At 37.9% G+C, this 21937-nt stretch overlaps 1 protein-coding gene across 1 annotated transcript in view; it reads left to right on the top strand.

Moving 5' to 3' along the window:
- cacna1g (calcium channel, voltage-dependent, T type, alpha 1G subunit) overlaps positions 1-21937 on the top strand; it is a 123918-nt gene that overhangs the window by 48234 nt on the left and 53747 nt on the right. Inside the window, exons 13-17 of the mRNA XM_079594783.1 lie at positions 6177-6270; positions 6967-7148; positions 7649-8128; positions 8320-8420; positions 11339-11462. Of these exons, the coding sequence (XP_079450909.1) occupies positions 6177-6270; positions 6967-7148; positions 7649-8128; positions 8320-8420; positions 11339-11462 (981 nt within the window). The remainder of the gene's footprint in view (positions 1-6176; positions 6271-6966; positions 7149-7648; positions 8129-8319; positions 8421-11338; positions 11463-21937) is intronic.

Here is a 21937-nt window from a genome sequence, read left to right as displayed (position 1 = left end):
TTACACCTCTGAGTACCTACTCCACACTCATGCTCGCCCATGAGAGCTCCTTCCCATCCTCCTTCCTTCATTCTTTTGCTTTATCGCCTTCTTTTTCCATGATCTTATGAGACAACTTATCTCCCAATGCATAGCAGCCATTCTTCTCTGACAGAAAGACAGACACACACACACACATACACACAAAAATGGCCAGGCTCAGGATAAATCAGAGATATAAATGTTATACCTATGTATCATTTTGGGTGGAGGGCTTGTTTTATTACTGTCTCTTTGGAAAGAGACAAACCAAATCATGTAGAATGGCGTGTGTATACAGTTCAAAAAAATCTTTGATTACCTTTATTTGTACGGTATGAGGTATGATGAACTATTGAAAATAAAACTTTTGTTGTTTAGCTTTTTAGTGGATGCAAAACCGTTTATCTCATGATAAATGTTAGTGTAAATCTAAAACCTTAACAATGTATTATATCCTCTTCTCACATGGTCGATTTAAAAGATTCGTAAAAAAACTTTTAATGAAAAAAAAGTAGCTCTAGATTTTGATTGATTGTTCCATCAAGCAAAATCATTGTTAGAATAACGAATATGAATCAAAAATCTTAAAGTGCTTTTTCTGTAACACCTCATTAGAGCAACAACAAAAGGAGCTGCAAATCACGTAATTGAAAATTGGTTTGTCATTCATTTTAATTTGCATAATGGTAGTGAAAGAGAAAGTTCTAAGTTTGGATGAGCAGACACAGACTTTTAGTCAACGTGAGAGAAGGTAATATCTGGACGGAGCTCAGTTTTTCGCTTTTTTCCCCTCTCTAAAAGATGAGCGTGCCTCTCCTGTGCCTGCCTGCCAGATAGAAATATCTTTCATACTGCATCATGGCAGTTTAGAGGAAATTATGTTGCTCAGAAGCCTTCAAAATAAACTCTCCACTCTTAAATTAGAGAGGATAGCCCGCACTCAGCTGACCCCTATCTGCCTTTACCTTTGCTAAGTGCATCAGATATTATAATCTCATCCCAACTGATGTAACGCCCGTATTCTCCCGCTTTCCCGTACAACTGACGAACACTGTTGACTTAATACTTTAACCTTACATCGTTTTCTGCAAACATCATGTTTATTTTTAGTTGGTCCAACTTTTCAGTGCGTCAGGGTTGCTGGGGAAACTGGTGGGTGAATGACGCGTGTGAAGCAGAGAGATCAAGCACCAGGATGAATGTCCCCTCAACAGTGTAATGCCCCGTCCACTGAAGCAAAAAGCTTCACATAGTCGCACTGCTGTAAACAGACAATCTCGTTCGGATCATAGCGTACATGTCAAATTATATGTCAGCGTGTTCAGTGACCATTCCATGTAGGTTATTGGTTTAAAAGTAGTTTTTCTTGTTTTTGTTTTTTTATCGTTTCCTATGTCTTACTCTTTATTTGTGTCCATCTTTGCAGTGGCACCTATAGGTCAAATACAGTATACTGTATACTGTACACTGGTAATCAGTTTGGGGTTGGTATGATAAAAAAAAGACAATTGTTTCTTATTCTTACCAAGTCTGCATTTATTTGATAAAAAAAAAATAATAATAATATTGTGACAATAACCTTTTCAATTTTAAAATGTAATTTATTTCAATGATGGCAAAGCTGAATTTTCAGCAGCCACTGACTGGAGTCACATGATCTTCTACCAGTCTTCAGTTTCACACGAACCTTCAAAAATCATTCTAATATATATTAGAATGAGTTGGTGCTATTAATGTTGAAATCATTTGTGCTGCTTAATATTTTGATGGAAGTGTTTTTTATTTATTTATTTAAATAATATAATTTTCTAAAACAGTGGTTTTACGGATCAATTCAATGCATCATTGCTGAATAAAAGTATTTTTTTTTAAAAGACTGACCCCAAACTTTTGATTGGTAATGTAATTATGTAACTATGCCACCATAAATGCATGTATTATTTCTAATATAATATAATATAGCTAATATAATATAATAATATTAAATAATATTATATATGTTCCCCAGCAACCCCCAAATAGGCAAATGCTTAAGAGGCTATTATTGGATATTGCAGTGATTAATATGTTTCTAGCATGTTATATGTTTGGGAACAGTTCTTTTAACCCTAATCAATGGAGTGTGTAGCTTTTAATTGCTCAAACAACCATGTAGCAAGACACACCATGCCCATATTCCAGGATGACAATAGTGAGATTGATCAGGCTCAAATTGTGAAAGAATAACTTTCACTCATGGATTGGCACCTCTGAGTCCGGACCTTAAATTCATTGAAAGTATTTGGGAGGTGCTGAAGTAGACATTGTCATGTCAATACAAGATCTTGACCAAAGATTGATGGAAATAAATGTGGTGATGTTATTTCCATCAAGAGGTGCATCGACTCCACAAACTCACTGTTTCGAGCATGCTAACAGCCTAAACTCCACCCAAAATGCACAACAGCTTTTACTTCAACAGAAGTATTAAGTGAAATGTGGGAGTAAAATTTCTCATAATTTTGTCTTTTGTCAATTTTCTAACACTTTTTTATGCTTTTTCCCCTTTCTTACCTTTTCGCTCTGTGTGTTAAAATCCTAACACGTGTCCACTATAGGAAGTAACCAAGAAGGACGATTTGCATGGCCAGCTGAGCTGTATTCAGCTGCCTATAGACTCAGGGGTATGTAGCTCTCCGCATGATGTAACGCAGTGAGACTAACCAGGAGGACCTCAGCGTTTGTGGACAGTGTCACTTGTGATTGTTTCTCGTAGAAGCAGACTTGACTCAAAGTCTTTCTTCAGGTTCACTTGCTCAATGCCTGGCGGCAGAGTACAAACCTTGTAGAGCCTCATGCTTTATTTTATCTGGCTGAAAGGATGTGTTTGGGCTTATGGAAAGCCTCAGCGAAATCAGACAAAGTCAAACAGACTGCTGTGCAAAAGCAAATAAGGCAACTGGGAAGTCTGTTTGAATAGGTCTCAAAATCGTTTAATATGCCGATACGTTTCTTAATACTGCTTTACTCCTTTAATCATTTTTGATCTTGTAGAATTGCCCTGCATGGTATCATCATATTTTTTATTCAACTAGACTTAAAGTTTTCCGCTGGGTTCAATAACTCAGCGATCGAGAAAGTCCATTCAGTGAGCCAGAGCTGAGTGGAAGCACTTGACCCTGTTGAGGAGACCCTGTCTGTTTGTGGTTCTGGACATCACATCCTGTATTTGTTTTCATTCATACAGCTGTGCTAGGTGACATTAGCAGTGGAAATGCCATGAAATGGAGAGCACCAATGGCTATGTGCACTCTCTGAGAAAATGGCACTAAAGCTGTCATTGGGGTGGTACCCTTTCAAAAGGTCCTAACATATACCATATAGGTACTAATATGCACTTTTAATGTACTAATATGCACCCTTTATGTGTAAATAAGGTACAAAGGTGTACCTTTTGAAAGTGTACCGGCCTAATCATCTGTTTTGGACCTTTTTTCTGAGGGATTGAACTTGTCTCTTACGTCTTCCAGTCCTTCACCTTGATAAACAAACTTACATAAACCTCTCCGCTAGTCCTTACTCAGGGGCTATTAGCACACCTCATGTCAAAACATGCCTGAAATCTCTCTATCAGCAAGGTTGGTCAAGCCCAGGAGAATTCCCAAATTAAGACCTGTGATTGTTAAGCAGCAGTTGCACAGCAACCTTAATGTCTTAATTGACAGTAGAACCCCAGTAGGCTTTCTTTCACATGCTGTACCTGACCAAAGCAGTTCTGGCAAACATAGCTTAATGGGATCGTACTCAAATTTCAGACTAAAATTGAAGTTATTCTAAGAAAATCTTGACATTTATGAGAAAAGTACAACACAATATCATGGCAGTTTGTAACTATCTAGCATTTTGGCAAATTGGTAAATTTGTATGAATACATTCAATCTCATTTGTACTGTACATTTCTGTATGATCTGCTGACCCCCAGTGAGAACTAGGTTTAGGGGTGGGGGAAGGGGTGGAGGTTCATGCTTAGTTTTTTTCGTAGAAAATAGTTTAGATTCATATGAATTCACTACAAATTTGCCAAAACATAAATGAGATTGGGTTGGAAATGTCCGATTTGCAAGGGAATCATTCTTTTGAGTTGTTCGATTTACTTCACAAAACTGGGCTGCATCAGCAATCACATACGTCCCTTCTATATATTAGGCAAAGACAGTATGTGACAAAAGAAGTATGTCCTAATATACTGTATAAAAGAGTAGGCAAAAAGTACCCGGATGACTACCAACTGATGTTGGTAGGTCAAATGATAAGGGCAACATGGCAATTGTAGAACGTCCATATTGCATTCATGCTACACACATTCATACTTTATAGAATGCACTTTTTTAGCAGTCATTGAGTAATTACTTATTCAAAAAAAGTACCTTCTCGAGAGTATGCGGTTTCGGATACAGCCCTGGTCTTAATAATTTGTTCATAGAACATCTGTTTGATTCGTGAACAATCCATTCTTTTGAGTCAGATTTTTGCAATCATTCAATTGATTCAGTTTACAAAAATGGAATGATTCTTTTATAAATCAGACTGATCCAATTCTTGAGATCTGGTTGCAGCTGTTAACAGCTCACTAGAGGGAGTAAATATATTGTTTTAATCAGCAGTTAAAAAAAACATGAGGGTGAACTATTGCTTTAATAAACCTTAGTTTTAATTGATTTTACACATATACAATAGCTAATAGTTTTTGCTAGATTTTTGATGTGTCAAAAAGTCAGAGAGCTTATTTAGCTAATACTGTAGGTGTTTTATATTTCTGCCACGTCTCTTTGCTCAGAAAGATCCTGTCGGAGTTTGGGCCCAACTGAAAGTTGGTCCTGAAGATGCTTTGTAGAGCCTCTCTGCTAGTTCAACCTATCACAGCTGTGTTTTGTTTTACTGTTCACTGTTGTTGAGAAGGGGCAATGAGTCCCTCTTTTGTCTTGACTTATGGAGCTTGACTCCAGTAAACTATTTCAAGTTATTTTTTTGTTGCCTCAGTATCATATATATTGTGTTATTAGATTGACAAGTCCTATTCACTGTTTTTTATTGTAGTTATAATGTGAATTAATTGCTGTCCAATTGTAATGTGATTAGTGTTGCAATAATCCCATTGGCTTCAGTGAAACTCAAATTTTGCTCTGTTTTTGTTCTTTACCCATTTACACACCCATTACTAATGCATTGATTTTTTTTTTTCAGAGACCAAAATACACAATGCTTTGATTCAGCTTGATGTTAATACGTGAAGCCAATGGGATACATTGTTCGTAGGTGCAAGGTTTGTCAGAATAGTTTCCACTGTGTCTCCTCTTTGTCTTTGACCATTAGCTCCATTGAGTACTGTGAATATTATGTTAAACATACGTATACTGAAATGTAAATTGAGTTTGCTATAGGCGTTTTCACATCAGGAAACCACACAACGAGGGGGAAAAGGTTTCATCATTTATCATCTTTATCATATTGTATTTAAATTACAACCATCATCCACAAATATACACCTTAATGGTCAAACTGAGAGAGTGATCCATGTCCTTAAACAGTGGTCTCTGTTTTGACAAACCACCCAGGGTTGAAGTTCTGTGCCAGACCACACTGAAACACTCCCGGCATTTAGCCATTTTAAGACTAGCCCAAGACTGGGGACAAGGAGGACACAGGCCAAACAATGTGATGAGCCCTCTGATAAAAATAGCAGTGTTTATTTCTCCTGTCTGATCATTGGACGTGTCTCCTCTACTGGTGCTGTACCTCCAGTGAGTCGAGAAAAACCCCCACGCATAGTTGCCCGCATGTGGATGTGTCTTACGCTAATATAGCAGGTGATTTGACCATGAGATCATCTGCTTAAATCTATACAGAAAGATACATTTAACTAACTTGTGGTTTCAGAGTGGTAGTGCAACCTGGTGCTGTCAAATGCATGCCGGCACTGTGTTTTCGTGAATTACCCCAAGGATGTCTCTCCCTTAGATACCAGTCACCCTCTGGCCTTTTTTGAGGGCCGCTTGGGTGGGGAGACCACACCCTCACTCACCTGCCTGTTCCTCACCCTGCAATATGCTTCCCTAAGCCTCAGCAACTCGAAGACCTGCTAACTAATGTTTGTTTATCTTACGCACTTGATGCAGGGTGATGCCTCAAAGTCTGACTCTGAAGTAGATATCTATGCACGGAGCTTGGATGATGTTTCTGGATGTAAGAAGGATCTGTCGGCATCACCCGGTGAGACACACAGAGAATTGTTTACATTGATGCACATGGCATATTCAGGGCTCAACAAGATTTTCTTTTCTAATGCCCAGTAAGATTTTTACTTGCCCTTTCAAAAAATTAACTGGCCCCACCCAAAATAATGGTTGATTGATTGATTGATTTATTGATTGATTGATTGAAATATCATAAATATTTATATTTATCATTAACTGGTAAGTGTTCTCTAAAACCTTTTGTTGTGCTTTTTTTATTTTGCAGCAAGCTGGAAATTATGCAGCTATTATGTAAACCCATGGTTTTTATATTAGTTTATAGATTTATGGAATCAGGTTTGTTTCAGTGGACCATCCTTATTGTTTAGTCCTGATATTGTCAAATGAGCTTGTCTAAAACATGTGGCCATTGAGTATACTGACATGTTTTTGCAGGACACAAGCCATTTTTTAAACGTGATTAAAGTATACTCTTATATTTTGAAATCCACAAGCTAGCTTTGTGCCATCCCAGATACCCTTTTACCCTTCTAACAGTGGGTTTATACTGTGTATTTCTGTCTTTTTGACATAATGCATCATGGTCCCTTTTGAAGATTAAAGGCTGTTTGAAAAATTCATGCTCGAAATGGTCCCTAATGCATTTTTCAGCTGTCTGTCATGTTTTGTAGTGTCAGTGATGTTGAGCTTACTATCCCTGTCCCTTCCACAGTTGTGCCCATCAATGGCCATGTGGATTTGAAGACCAGCCTGACCCCTCCCCTCATCACTCATACGGCTGCAACACCCATGCCTGTCCCTAAGATATCAGGAGGAGGAGACCCTGCGCTGGGCTACGAGTCCCGCAGAGGCAGCAATGTCTCGATGGATCCCAATGGCCAAGATAAATCTCCGGTCAGTAACTACTGTTCTCTGAAAAGTTGGAGAAACTCCATCCACCCATCCACCCACCCATCCATCCATCCACCCATCCATCCATCCATCCACCCACCCATCCATCCATCCATCCATCCATCCATCCATCCATCCATCCATCCATCCATCCATCCATCCATCCATCCATCCATCCATCCATTTTGTAATAATAAGAGGTCTCATTCACAAATAAATCCATAAAAGTTGAAAATGTTACTATAATACACATCAGTTTTGTTACGCTGAATTAAGTCAGACTTATTGTATGGTCAAATAGTTATTCAACTTCTAATATAATATAATGCAATGCGTTTATAGAATTTGTAATAATGTAAATAAATTTACATACACACCGGAAGTTGTTTTCTGTATATGTGGTGGAGTTAATTTTTTCACAAAAATGTTCACACTCAGGTTTTACAGTTAGCCAATGTGATGTATTTTGAGAGTGACATGTTCCTTTCCCCGTGTTTCTGCAGTCGAGTGCGCGGAGCTCCCCCAATGCCCCGTGGAGCTCAGCCAGTAGCTGGAACAGCAGGCGCTCCAGCTGGAATAGCCTGGGACGAGCCCCCAGCCTCAAGAGGCAAAAACGGCAGTCTGGCGAACGGCGCTCCTTGCTGTCCGGCGATGGCCAGTCCAGCTCAGATGAGGGAGAAGCGGCAGAGAACGGAGGCGGTGTGGGGATGTCCGAGGGCGATGATGCCTCTCTCGCCAGGACGGACTCCCTGGGACAGAGGCCTCGGCACAGGCGCATGGAATCCCTGGAGACCCGTAGCTCGTTTGATCTGCCTCCAGACACCCTGCAGGTGCCATTCGTGCATCGCTCCGCCAGCATAAACAGCGCCCGGCCACCCAACTTCCTCAGCAACGGCAAGAGTTCTCCATCTACAGCCACCACACAGCTTTCTCTAGATGAACCCCACAGCGAGGATGACAATGCAGATGATGAAGGAAACCTGGTGAGAAAATCTACTCTTGATTTATTACAGCTATTTCTGTTCCTTACAGTTGATCTATCACAAACGTCTACCAATTTTCTTCTATTCAATTGGCTGCTATAAGATTACAGGAAAAAGTGTATCTATATCTTCTATTTCTAACGAAACGAACTTACTGATCTTATAATCTCACATGGTCATCCATATTTCAGAGTCGCAACGCTCGTCTCTTACGCTGGCTGGAGCACAAGCAGCCCGAATGGTGTCGGCAGAGGCTTACATGGTCCCTTTACCTGTTCCCCCCACAGTCACGGTCAGTATCTGATGCTGTCTTGGCTCTTGCAGAGCCATTAATTTGTCATTTCATGTGTTTTTCACCAATAAGATTGGATGACATTTGTACACATTAATAATACTTAATTGATTGATATCCTAGTATAATTTATGGTTTGGTGTAGTTGGTGTACTTGAGTCCTATATTAGTCATATATGTATATTCCGAAATTCACTTATATATCTATAAATATCTTATGCAGTGTTGCTTTTATCTAATTTCAAGAAGATATTTTAACTGAAAAAAAAAATCACAAAAATACTTGTTAAGAATATGATTTTTGCAGTGTGGGGGTTCCTCGTAAAAATGTTATCCTGTGCCCTATACATTTGACATGAATTTCTCAAGATAATCTTTGTTCTTTATTGCTGGTCAAGTAAGTATGTTTTTTCTGTTTTTCTACTTCCTGGTTAAGAAGTCTTGTGGGGACACAAGCTCTCCAGCATCCAACATATGCTGGTTATGTCAAAAGCTGAATCACATTTATCATAGTGCCATGGCTCACGTTCAGTACAGGAGTTTAGGTTGCCCCTAAGCTCTAATAAATACCCTCATTAAGATGCTTAAGGGGTGTGAAATATCCTGTACTTTTGAGCCTCTCCCTTAGGCATCTTCTTGGTATTCCCCTTCTTCTCATCTCTTTCCAGTGCTTTCCATTTTTGAAATGCATGTCTGCTCACATTAAGCTCCATGGAGGCTTCACTTATTAGAGAGAGAGGAGAGGAAAGAAGAACTCAGCATTGCATGTTACACTCTGTCAGCGCTTTACTAATTAAACATCAAACAACCTCAGATCATCCTCCTCCTCCTTCCTGTGCAAGCCCTGGATGATGCAAGCTATCACCACTTTGCACTGTTATGACATGCAGATTGGCATATATTGGTGTCACCTAAACCAAAGCAAAAAGTCTTGTGATTTCCGTATGTCCATCTGTGCGTGTCGTTAGCAAGTCTGCGGTTACGTATACTTGACTCTTTCTTCTGATGTAAAACAAAGACATCGTTTGTCAGCTTGCCACACAACTTGTCACACCTCAGTCTTATAAGATGCACCATGTTACATTGACAATCAAAGAGATTTAACATGTACGACTGTGCATTAAGCGTTTTGTTCTGTAAATGCCATTCAAGATACCATTCAATAGTTTGGTGTAAGATTTTTTTTTAATATATACACTGTATATACAGCTTGCGCCAGTGCAAAGTCACTAACCCTCTTTTGGTGTTAAAAAAAGTACTGTCAGGATTTACTAAAGACATGCAGTGAAACATAAGCACTAAAAAGGTGTGGACAGTTTTTTTTTTTTTTTGCAGCTGACATTATTGTTAATGCAAAATTTATGGGAGGATAGTATTTAAATGAATCACGCAAGGTGATTTACTAAGCTAGTCAATTTATTGGTATTTGTGCCAATATTTACCTCCCAAAAAAGCATGTCTTAAACCAGACACTAACTTGCGCTGCTCTTGTTAGATTACATCGGTCATTATGGAAATGATCAGGCTGTGTCTGTTCTTTAATTTGTTGTCAGTAGATCTCGCTCAGAAATTTCCACTCACATCTGCGATTTTTTTGAAATTGCATTCTCATGCTAAATTGCCCTGTTTAGTAAATCTGGCTCTAAGTTGATGAAGTTTTGTTTTAATGTTTTTGAAAGAAGTCACTCTTAATGTTGTTGCTCAATAAGGCTGAAATTATTTGATCAATAAACAGTAAAAAACAGTAAAAGGATAAAAAATGTCCCCCCAATTTTAATATATATATATATATATATATATATATATATATATATATATATATATATATATATATATATATATATTAGTTTGTATTATTATAAAATTACATATAATGTAATATAATATAATGTAATATAATATATTTGAACATGAATTAATTTCTACTGAGACATAAGCATTGTATAAGCAATGGATATTTGCTTTAAAATTTTATCATGTCTAAATGAATTAGTTTGAATTGGTTTTAGATCATTCGGTGTGACATTATGGTACTTTTAGATGCCTGTCTGAAATCTTGTGTGAAGTTGCCATAAGAAGCACCTGTGAAGTCATTGACTAACAGGGTTGCGAGGCAGCGAGGCAGCTGTCTTAGGTTTCAGACACAGCATTACACTTCTCTCCCCATTTCACCCCGGCATGACCACACTCCCCAGCATGAGAGATCGGGGCTGTGAGAGGCAGGTTGGCATGACAACAGCGCAGAGTTTGCCTTCTGTTCCCACTCAGTGTCGTTCTTAGCATGAATTCTTTAACATCAGGCCAAGTCTTGAGACATTAAAGAGAACCGAGCACTATTTATTCATAAAAGAAGTCATGCTGTCAAGCTGTAAGTCTTATGGTAGACACACGTTCAGCATACGTTTGTCACTGTTTCTAACAGAAGTTCAAGTTTCATTGTGATGAATGAACCTGAATTAATGTAAGCCATGATTGTTAAAATTTGTCGCTTAATACATTAAATGATTGGACTGCCAACAATGTAGCATTCCACCCTCTTAAACATTTAAGGCATAGTTTACCCAAAAATAAAAATTTTGCCATTATTTACTCACCCTCTTATAGTTTCTGTGGAACATATATGAAGATATTTAATGTTTGGTTGTTGTTAAATACAGTGGAAGTCAGAAAATATTTGTGAGAAAAAAGTCAGTCATACATAATTAGTACAACATGATGGTAAGTAAATTATGAAATAACTTTTGGGTGTACTATCCCTTTAAGAAAAACTACTACTGTAGTCTATGCAACACTATGCAACATTTGTGACCCATCTTTTGTGGGAAATCACTTTTTTAATGAATTAATTTTAGGATTAGCATTATGTTGCCTGTTTGCATCACTCAGCTCACTATATCTGGTGTGATTATGTCTTGCAGGTTTCGTGTGACGTGCAATAAAATCATCTCTCACAAGATGTTTGACCATGTGGTTCTTATCATCATCTTTCTCAACTGCATCACTATTGCCATGGAGAGGCCCAGAATCGACCCCTCCAGCGCTGTGAGTAATGTAACTTCACGCACACACAAGCACGCAACCATGTCTTTCAGAACAACATTTGCTGAAGGCATAAGTGGTCAGGTCATTGAGATGAGTGTTGTATGCTTATTTTTATAAATAATTAACTTCCTTTTTATCATCTATTTTTCATACTGCTTTTGTAGAAGGGGGGGGGGGGGGGGGGGGGTTAAATTATTTAACCTTTATGCCTCATTATATATTTTACGACGTTGAGTGCATTAAGGGACAAAAATGTCCACTCTAAACACTGCCATAAAACAATTATATAGTTTTAAAAAATTCCACTTTCACTGAGTTAAATATTTTAACCAACATCAGTCCTGAAAATAACTACCAAATATTTATTTAATTTTCAGAATTTTAACCCCTTAAATGCCATTTGTTTACATGATGCCACAGTTTTTATCGATGTAAAAAACATAAAAAAATAAAAAACAATTGTGTACTACATGCTAGGTGGATTTCTTGGGAGGGAATTATCACAGCCTGGTATATGTCCATGATGAGCAGCAACATTGATTTGTACGCATTTTTATTTTTTGTGTTATGTCAGATAAAATAAAAAAATTACACTTAGCGCATTAAGGACCAAAAATGGTCACATATTAAACACTGCCTAAAATATTATATATTATTATTATTTTCCACTTTTACAAAGTTAGATCTTTTAACCAGCATCAGTCCTCATCATAACTACCAAATATTTATTTAATTTCAGGATTTTAACCCTTTAAATTCCAGTTTTGGTGACGATACCATCAATTTGTATAAGAGGAAAAAACACAAAAATGCAATTATTTTCCATACACTAAATGCAAAGAGAAAACTTTAGCTTTGGATTATCACAGTCTTGAATATGTCAAAATATGTAAATGCACCAGAAATAATGTTGCCCCTAATCTTTGTGTTATGTCAGATTTTTAAAAAACATCACACTTAGCGCGTTAAGGACCAAAAATGGTCACATATTAAACACTGCCTAAAACATTATATATTATTATTATTTTCCACTTTTACTGAGTTAAATATTTTAACCAGCATCAGTCCTCATCATAACTGCCAAATATTTATTTAATTTCAGGATTTTAACCCTTTAAATTCCAGTTTTGGTGACGATACCATCAATTTGTATAAGAGGAAAAAACACAAAAATTTAATTATTTTCCATATACTAAATGCAAATTGAAAACTTTAGCTTTGGATTATCACAGTCTTGAATATGTCAAAGATTAACAGCAAAATTATTTTTGGTGCATTTTTATTTTTTGTGCTATGTCAGATTTTTTCCAAAATCACACATAGCGCGTTAAGGACAAAGTTGATCCTATTTAAACCCATTAAAATAAAAACATTTGAACCCACTGTCATAATATCATAAAATCCTAATTTCTATTCAAATATCCTGTCATGACCACGCCTTGGGGTAAAATATTTACTTTTTACTGTTTTCCACCAGTTGGTTAGCCTGGCTAACGTGGAACCACATGTTCATTTTCTCGTATTTGAGGCGTGGTTTACGAATGCCCAGAGCCGTTTATTGGGCGCTACGAAGGTCTATCAAATGCGCCTGTACGTAGCCCATAGCCAATCGTTTCAATTATACCAGATGACGTATGTAGAGCGACAGAAATTCGACAAGGAAGAAGACGATGGGTCATAGATTTATGTGTACACGATGGTGTTCAGCGACTATTGCCGTTTGTCCAAGACAAACATGAGGGTAGAAGGTAAATCTGCAGTGCACATGTTGATATAAACAAACTGCTTCTGTGTGTCGCATAGACGTCGTCATCGCCCTGCTGCTCCCTCCCCGTTCTGTGATTGGTCCCCTCGCTGAGGCGAAAATCTAGTCCATGGTATCCAGGCTTAGCCTGGTAATACCAAACTCTGCTACTTCGCTTTGCTTCATAGACAGAGTCTGGCATGGCATCATTGAAAAGTGTTTTCTTTATCGCGGGGGCTCTTGTCTGAAGTATAAAATCATTGGTTACCTGTAAGCCAATCACATAACGTTTGGTTATGACGTGTGTTATGCGCCAGCTCAGCAGCATCGAACTGCCACTGTAAACACATTATAAATAATGCGAAAACGAAACCATCGAGAGAAATACCGGAGTGAACATACGGTCGTTTTCGATTTCCCCAATCTCAAACTCGGCGCTTAGCGTCTACGTCACGGCTCTCAGCCCGCCCTCTGTTCGTTGATTGGCCGGCTGTTTTCAGGCCGGAGGAAAACTGAGAGACATGTCGATGTCTCAGACTAAGTACAGAAGCGAAATGAAATTGTGCGGAAGTACGAAGTCTGACGTAGTCAGGCTAATCCAGGCTGCCTAGCAGCGTGAATAAAATCAAGCTGCGCGCAAGGCAGCATGGGGAAACCCAGGCTACCAGTTGGTACCATTTTTCTTATAATTGACATAATGCAAACATCTGCAGTATTGAAAACATTTTCCTGATTTCTACTAGGTGACTATAACCTGTGCCTGTCTCCCTACACATCAAAATTTGCTCTAGAAAGAAAGCAAAACTACAAGATCACAATGAACATGAATTTTTATTTTTCTAAATTCTATTGCACACACACACATACACGCCTACACACACATCCTACACCACCGACACACACACACAGAGAGAGGGAGAGAGAGAGAGAGAGAGAGAGTATAGACAGAAAGGGTAAAATATGACCTTCAGGATATTATGATTTTTGCACTCGCCTAAACACGATGTATTATATTTAGGCCCTACACACACACACTTTTGTCAACGCAGACACACATTGCTCTCAGACATCCACACCAACTCAGAAACATAATTTTAGATCATTGAGCCATTAAAATGCTTCATAACACCTTCAATAGTGCCCCTAGTGGAAACCAGGAAAATAACGTGCATTTCCCCCCATAGGGAATACCTATGTAGTGACATCATCTGGTGGAATACACTATATAATGCAAATATAATGCTTTTGCTTCAAAATGAAAGGATGTTTCAACATAAGTCATGATTCATGTATTAATGACGGCCCCGGCTTTAAACAACGTTTTAATGGGTTTCAATGGGCCATTTTTGGTCATTATGGTGCTAGGTGTTCCTATTTGATCTATACAGTTTATGTTATACATATTATGCAACATGGGATCAAAATTTGTAAATTTATCCCAAAAGTCACAATTTTGCCAAATTACATACCATTTGCATTAAAACAGCCAAAATGGTCAAAGAAATTAAACTGAAAATGACCAAAAATGGCCTAATGCAGCATGAAGGTTAAATAATACTCAAAAACAATTACGTGACAATTGAAATAAGTGTTGCAAGGTTTGATCCAATGCTTCCTCTTTTTCTTCAGTCTCAAGGGTATGTAGCTTTATTCATATTATTATTATTTTTTTTATGGGGAAAGTGTCATAGTTTTCACTACTGATTGCTGATTCAATTACCTAAAACCAACCGGTGAGCCCTGGATGTCCATTACAACAAATATTTTAAATACTTTGGACTTTTTTTTCCTTCTGTATCATTGTATATCATGTTTGGTTGAAATGTTTTTATTTAGGCAACTTAAAAGCATGAAACTTTTGAAGTCTCAGTTCAGGATATAGTCACTAGTGAAGTGTTTGCAACTGTGCACTTTCATGTTAGTTAAAAAAATAATGTCATAATGTTCCTGCTGCTCCATGGAGTGCATGGAGTTATGTGTAATTTACAGTTAAGGTTATTGGCAAATTATTATTATTATTATTTTTTTTTTTTGCACAATCTATTGCCCACGAAGCAAAGGTCTGCATGTGCCAGCTGAAAAACTTCGTCTTGGTGATGAATGTGAATGCTAACTGACACATTGAACTTCATATTTTTGTAATATCTGTATTCCAGATTCTAAAACTAGCATGTCCTGTGTGGGGTGATATTTGGGAAAGCTGGATGTTCTGCTAGGGCCTGAGAATAAAAAGTGGATTATTAGATCATTTGGTTTCACAGTTCATTTAGTACAGTAAAATGGAAAATATTCGATATGTTATTTATGCTTTCGTATAGACCCAAAGGAAACAATCAGCTTGGCCTAAATACTTTGCTACATCATTATCAGTTTTGTATGTGTATACTTTCATCAGTTACATGTTCCCTCTGGACACCTACTAAAAAACAGAGCATGAGAAAAGAAGGCAAGAAAATTTAGTTTTATCTCTTTTCCCTCCTTACCTAGATCATAATATGATAGTTATGGGAAGAATAATACTATAGAGTTGATACTATAGAGAAACTTGCGTCATTGTGGTATTGGTAAACAGTATATGAATAAACAGCTTTTTTATTGGCTATTTTCAAGGGTTTTATGACTTGGCAGATCCGCAGTGCTGCAAACCTCCTTGAAAAGAGACGGCAGATGTCCATCATTTTTGCATCTACCAGATTTCTGACATTTCAAGGAATGTATTTTCATAAAATGTTGCCCACTGAGACTTTCTCTTGTACCAAAAGAGTACATTTTCAAGCTCTTTATTAATTCACAGAAAAGTATGTTAACCCAAGTCAAGAGCTTTGGACCGTCTAACCGTAATGAATTAATTATCCTAATACTGGTTCTCATTCTGTAGTTATTTGTGAGCTGGTTTATACAGAATTATACAGGAGTTCCTAGTATTGGGAATGTTCATGTAAATGTGCCTTTGATAACATTATGTAATCTGAACACAAAAAAATATGCGTTAGCTCCATTGCATGTTGAGCGTAAAGGGATGCGTACGTTAGTATTATTATTATTATTTATTTATCCAATGACTATGTGCCTGCCTCTGTAGCTGCTGAGACCGAGAGAGACACACAGCGCCCCACATGGCAGAGAGTGGTAGTGCAGACGCTATTCATAGATTTGTATTTACCGGTAGTTATTTGCTTTTATTTACACATATTCTTGTTTGGAACAGAAAAAGGAATAAATCAAAACCCTTTCCCCCAAAACTGATGAAGGATTATGTCAGTATTGGAAATATAGGACCTTAAACCCTCTCATGTGTAAGGATTTTCTGACACATTATGTAGCATGGAAAGGTTGTTTTCCGTTGTGTTATTTTTCGGCGGTTTAATCCATGTAATCCAGTTTTTACCATGAGTGCCTCTGAGCCTCTATGATATTTGTTTGCTTCCCCCAAAAGACATCATGTCAGCACTTCACAGAAGCTGAAAAACTCGACTTCTTTTCCTTCCCCGCATGTGAATTTGTTCAGACTTGGGGCAGATGGCACACTGGGTTTTTGCTATTTAAAATCTCAAATTATGTATTTGCATATAGGCGTAAATACACAGAAAGATTGTTATTGTTAATGAAAAATATGAAAATTAGATTTACTTTGAAAAGAAAAACAAGATCATAATTATAAATTCTTATAACCAAAATAAACTGAAATTTCAAAAAAACAATAACAATAGATGATGTTGCTGCATTGCATGTCATGTCATTTGTGAATCTAAATAAAATTTCTAAATGTTTTCTGGCAATGACCTGTAAAATGTTTGCTAGAGAATGTTCACATTTCAATATAAACCCACAGTGTGATATGACATTTATAAGTAATTGCAGAATCTCTGGACCAGGTAAAGTCAGTTCGCTCCAACTGTCACTACAGAATTGTGTAACTTTTGTTGTAATAGAACACCAGTGTTGAGCTTATGCAAACCATCTCATCTCCATGACAGACTTGATCTATAGTTACAGGTACCTCACTGAGCTCAGATGTGTGTCATCAATATTTCATATGGAGACATTTTTTCATTTGGGTATGAACAAATGCCATCAGACTCCCCACCTGAGTCCCCCTCTGAAGACAAGGCATGAGCATGTCTTTTCAGTACCCAGAGTAATGGGAAGAGAATGATGAAAGTACCAAGGGGAGTTTTAGCAGCTTTTGATTACTTACTGATTCTCTCTCTCTCTCTCTCTCTCTCTCTCTCTCTCTCTCTCTCTCTCTCTCTCTCTCTCTCTCTCTCTCTCTCTCTCTCTCTCTCTCTCTCTCTCTCTCTCTCTCTCTCTCTCTCTCTCTCTCTCTCTCTCTCTCTCTCTCTCTCTCTCTCTCTCTCTCTCTATCTCTCTCTCTCTCTCTCTCTCTCTCTCTCTCTCTCTCTCTCTCTCTCTCTCTCTCTCTCTCTCTCTGTGTATTTCTATCTCTAGTCACGTACACACTGAAAATGCATTGGCATTTGGAAGTGGATCTGCTAAATTGCTCTTTGCTAATTGCTTTTGATTCACACTAATTCGATAATGAATCATTTTGATCATTTGAATAAGTTTGACCAATTAAAATGGACAGACTCAAAAGAGCTTTACACAACAGCAATGTTCAGTTGATAAAATATTTTTGAGCACTTATCTAGAAAATGCCTATTTTATATAATATCATTTTTATATTTTTTGTTATCTTATATATTGTGTCATCTTTATGTATATGGTAACACTTAAAGAAGAACTCCGGGCAATTTGTAAGTTAATCTTGATCGTTATACCTTTGTGAGTATAGGGAGTACCTATAGAGTACCTGTCTATAGGAAAAAAACCGAACCGGATCGGTGCTTGCAACACGGAGCTGCTACCGCTAATGCCCAGAGCTCCCACTCAGCTAAAACGGCAGTTATGGGGGCATATTCATAAAGAGTGTTTTTGTGCCTCTTAACAGACACAAAATGCAATTAAAATGTCTGTCCAACATGAACAGGGTCCTTACACGACAACAAGATGCGTTTAGCAACTTAGCCATTGTTTAAATTCACCTAAATAGTGTTTTAGACGGCTAGCATGTCTCGCGCTGAAGTCCCGTGGGAACTCCGTTGTAGCCGGAAAAAGGTAAATAGAAGTGTGCAGGTGGGAGGAGCGTTGTGTGTGTGTGAAGAGTGATGATCAGAGTTGCTCACAAATGAAGAAGAAATGGTTTGTAACGTAACTATGGAGAATATAGAAGATTTTGAACACATGGAAGAGGCTTTTGAGTTTGATGGTCGTCCTTATTTATTCAAACCCGAGTATACAGACGAAGAACTAGCCTCACACTCTTCACTCACACAACGTTTTTGTTTTTTCTATAGACAGAACTCACAAAGGTATAACGATCAAGATTAACTTACAAATTGCCCGGAGTTCTCCTTTAAGGTCTCATTAGTTAATGCATTAACTAATTAATGTAATAAATAACAATAAGCATTACATTTGTTACAGAGTTCATGTTCATGTTCATTAAATAACATTAACATATACAACATATACATTGTTTTTAAAAATGTATTTAATGCAAAGTTTCTTGCCGGAACACAATAGTTTATTCAAGGGAAAGCAATTATTTTGCAAGAGAACAAAGTTTCTTGTAGGAGCGCAAAAGTTTTGCAGCAAATGCAAACTTTATTCACCACCATGTCCCTTTAGGGGCTCCGCACTTTAGCAACCAGATATCTATCATTGTTTTTTTTATTTTTTAGTGAATGTTTTTTTTTTTTAACCTTGAATTTTTCACACTCTGAAGAGGAGTCACAATCATATTAACTGAACTGTGTACGTCATTTTTTTATCCGGGTTTCTCTGCCAAGCTAGAAATTACTTTTATTTTTTTGTATATGTGTGCTACCCTTAGACATTCAGTAACCTTTAAAAGAATGAGAGTGAAGGACAGGGGTTGTCTGACCCTTCTCCTTCAGAGACCAAACACTCTGCTTCTCAGACATGCTCTTCCTCATTCATGAATTCTGACCCGCACATACACACGGTTCACTCCACAATGAATGAAAACAAGCCTCAGAGCAGAATGGAATGGCAAAGACGTCAGTCTGTTTTCAGAAACAATACAAACCGCAGTGATGATGTCAGCAGGAGGCTTTCTCAGAGAGAACAGGAGTTTTAGAACATGGTGCCATGACCCACTGAAACATGCATTAGCGGGGGGTCATGGGAAAGATGGCCCTTGGGCCCTGCTGCTCAGACACAGTAGGAGAAGGATAAATAATCCAGAGAGAGCATGTTCTCAGCACTCCGCCGTGAAGATCTCCGCTGCTTATTTTGCTTCCACACCACTTGTTTAAAGTACAGCTTCTCTTCCTTATGCACCCAGAATTCTTTGCAAAAAGCTGTTTATGACTGTTTAAACACCAAGGATTATTTGCACGGTTGAATGAATCCTCAATACCTGTTGACTTAAACAAAAATGGCTTGTGGCTGAGCCGAGGGCTGACTTGAATAGGGATTCTCATTCTGCTGCTACATTTCTATAAAGAGCCCAAACAATCAATCTCAGTAATAAAGTCAAGCTATAGATACTGTAATTCAGCAATCGATTCCTCTCTCAAAGGGACCATGGTGGGATATTAACAAACCTCCAGTTAACTGGCTCCTAACTGAGAACAAACTAATAGCCTTTGTGTAAGCAGCACACATTGTTATCCATTACGCTTTCACAATCCATGCATGCCTGACAGAGACAGATCATGTAGCGTATACACAGTGGATATTCATATTTTCTGTCACCCATAATTTCGAGGCAAATCCCGATAACCGACATTGTAAGACTGACTGATCTTATTATCAGTATATTTATTTTTTCAGAGAGTCTTTTTTACTTATCATGCAGCTCGAGTCATTAAATTTTCTACCTTTTTGGGGTCGGTATGATTTTTAAGTTTTTTTTTTTGCCCACCAGTGGCCACCAAAGCTGCATTTATTTGATCAAAAATACAGTAAAACAGTTATATTGTGAAATAGTATTGGAATTTTTATGGAACCATTAAAGGGACTTTGTGATGGGAGAAAAAAAATTAGATGGGAGGAAAAATTATGTCAATGCTTTCGCGTTCTTTTGCAAATGTTTTGCGCTTTCCCCGAGAAATTTTGCATTCCCTCACAAAATGTTCAGTTCTTTGCGAGCAAACACAAAGTTTCTCAGGGGAACACAAATGTTTTGCGAGGGAATGCAAAGTTTCTCGGTGGAACACAAATGTTTTGCGAGGCAACGGAAAGTTTTTTGGGGAACGCAAATTTTTTGCGAGGCAATGGAAAGTTTCTCGGGGAAACGCAAAGTTTCTCGGTGGAACGCAAATGTTTTGCGGGGGAACGCAAAGTTTATGTTTCTCGGTGGAATGCAAATGTTTTGCGGGGGAACGCAAAGTTTATGTTTCTCAGTGGAACGCAAATGTTTTGCGGGGGAACGCAAAGTTTATGTTTCTCGGTGGAACGCAAATGTTTTGCAAGGCAATGTTTGCAAGGCAATGTTCCCCGAGAAAGAAAGTTTCTCGGGGAAATGCTAACATTTGCGAGGGAACGCAAAAATTTTTGGGGGAACGCGAATATTTTGCGAAGCAATGCAAAGTTTCTCGGGGGAACGCAAAGTGTCTCGGGGGAACGCAAATGTTTTGCGTGGGAACGCAAAGTGTCTCGGGGGAACGCAAATGTTTTGCGGGGGAACACAGTTTCTCGGGGGTACGCAAATGTTTTGCGAGGGAATGCAAAGTTTCTTGGGGAAACGCAAATGTTTTGCGAAGCAACGCAAAGTTTCTCTGGGGAATGCAAATTTTTTGCGAGAACGCAAAAGCGTTGAAATATACTTTTTTTCCTCCAATCCCATATTTTTTCACCACCATGCCAATTTTTATTTTTACAATTTTCTATTGTAACATATGTTATAGTGTCATTTATTATTGTCACATGATCCTTCAGAGATCATTCTAATATGCTGATTTGGTGTTCAATCAACAATCTTTATTATTATCAATGTTGATAACAGTTGTGTTGCCTTACATTGTTCTAGAAATCATGATGCATATTTTTTTTCAGTACTAGAAAGTTCAAAAGAACAGGATTTATTTGACATTTTGTAATAGGATAAATGTCTTTACTATCATTTGAATTGATCAATTTAATGCATCCTTGCTAGAAAAACAAAACAAAAACATTAATTTCTTTTAAAAAAATCTTACTGATCCCAAAGTTTTGAACAGTTCCTTCTGGTGACTCTGAAATACATGGAATTACCATAAATTTACATTTTATATTTTCAGAGGAGTTGTTAAACATGAGATGAACAATAATACACTGATCCGTTTAAGGGAACTATTTCACTCCTTATGAGCACATGGCTCTTTCTGTATATCAGAATGTTAATTCATCTGTGATGATGGTGTTTCTGGTCGGGTGAGTCAGAGTCCTTACACAGGAGTCTCTGGATTGAGTCATGTGAGAGCATGAGGACAGTGTTACTGTCTGCTATAGAAAGAGGAACAAACAGTCCTGGCTCAGGTCAGAGCAGAGAGCTGGAGAGGACAGCACCTGCTGCGTGGGAAGGCTGTGTGGCACAGGCAGAGGGCAAGGGGAGCAGTCTCTGTTTGCTTCAAATGCAAATGGAAACAAACAAACATCAAATCAAAATCATTTGGAGTTCCATCACAAACCCCAATCTGGGAACACTGTCGTAATGTGAAAT

This window comes from Phoxinus phoxinus, assembly GCF_949152265.1.
Source record: "Phoxinus phoxinus genome assembly, chromosome: 21".
NCBI lineage: Eukaryota > Metazoa > Chordata > Actinopteri > Cypriniformes > Leuciscidae > Phoxinus > Phoxinus phoxinus.
This window is presented reverse-complemented; position numbering and strand designations above follow the sequence as displayed.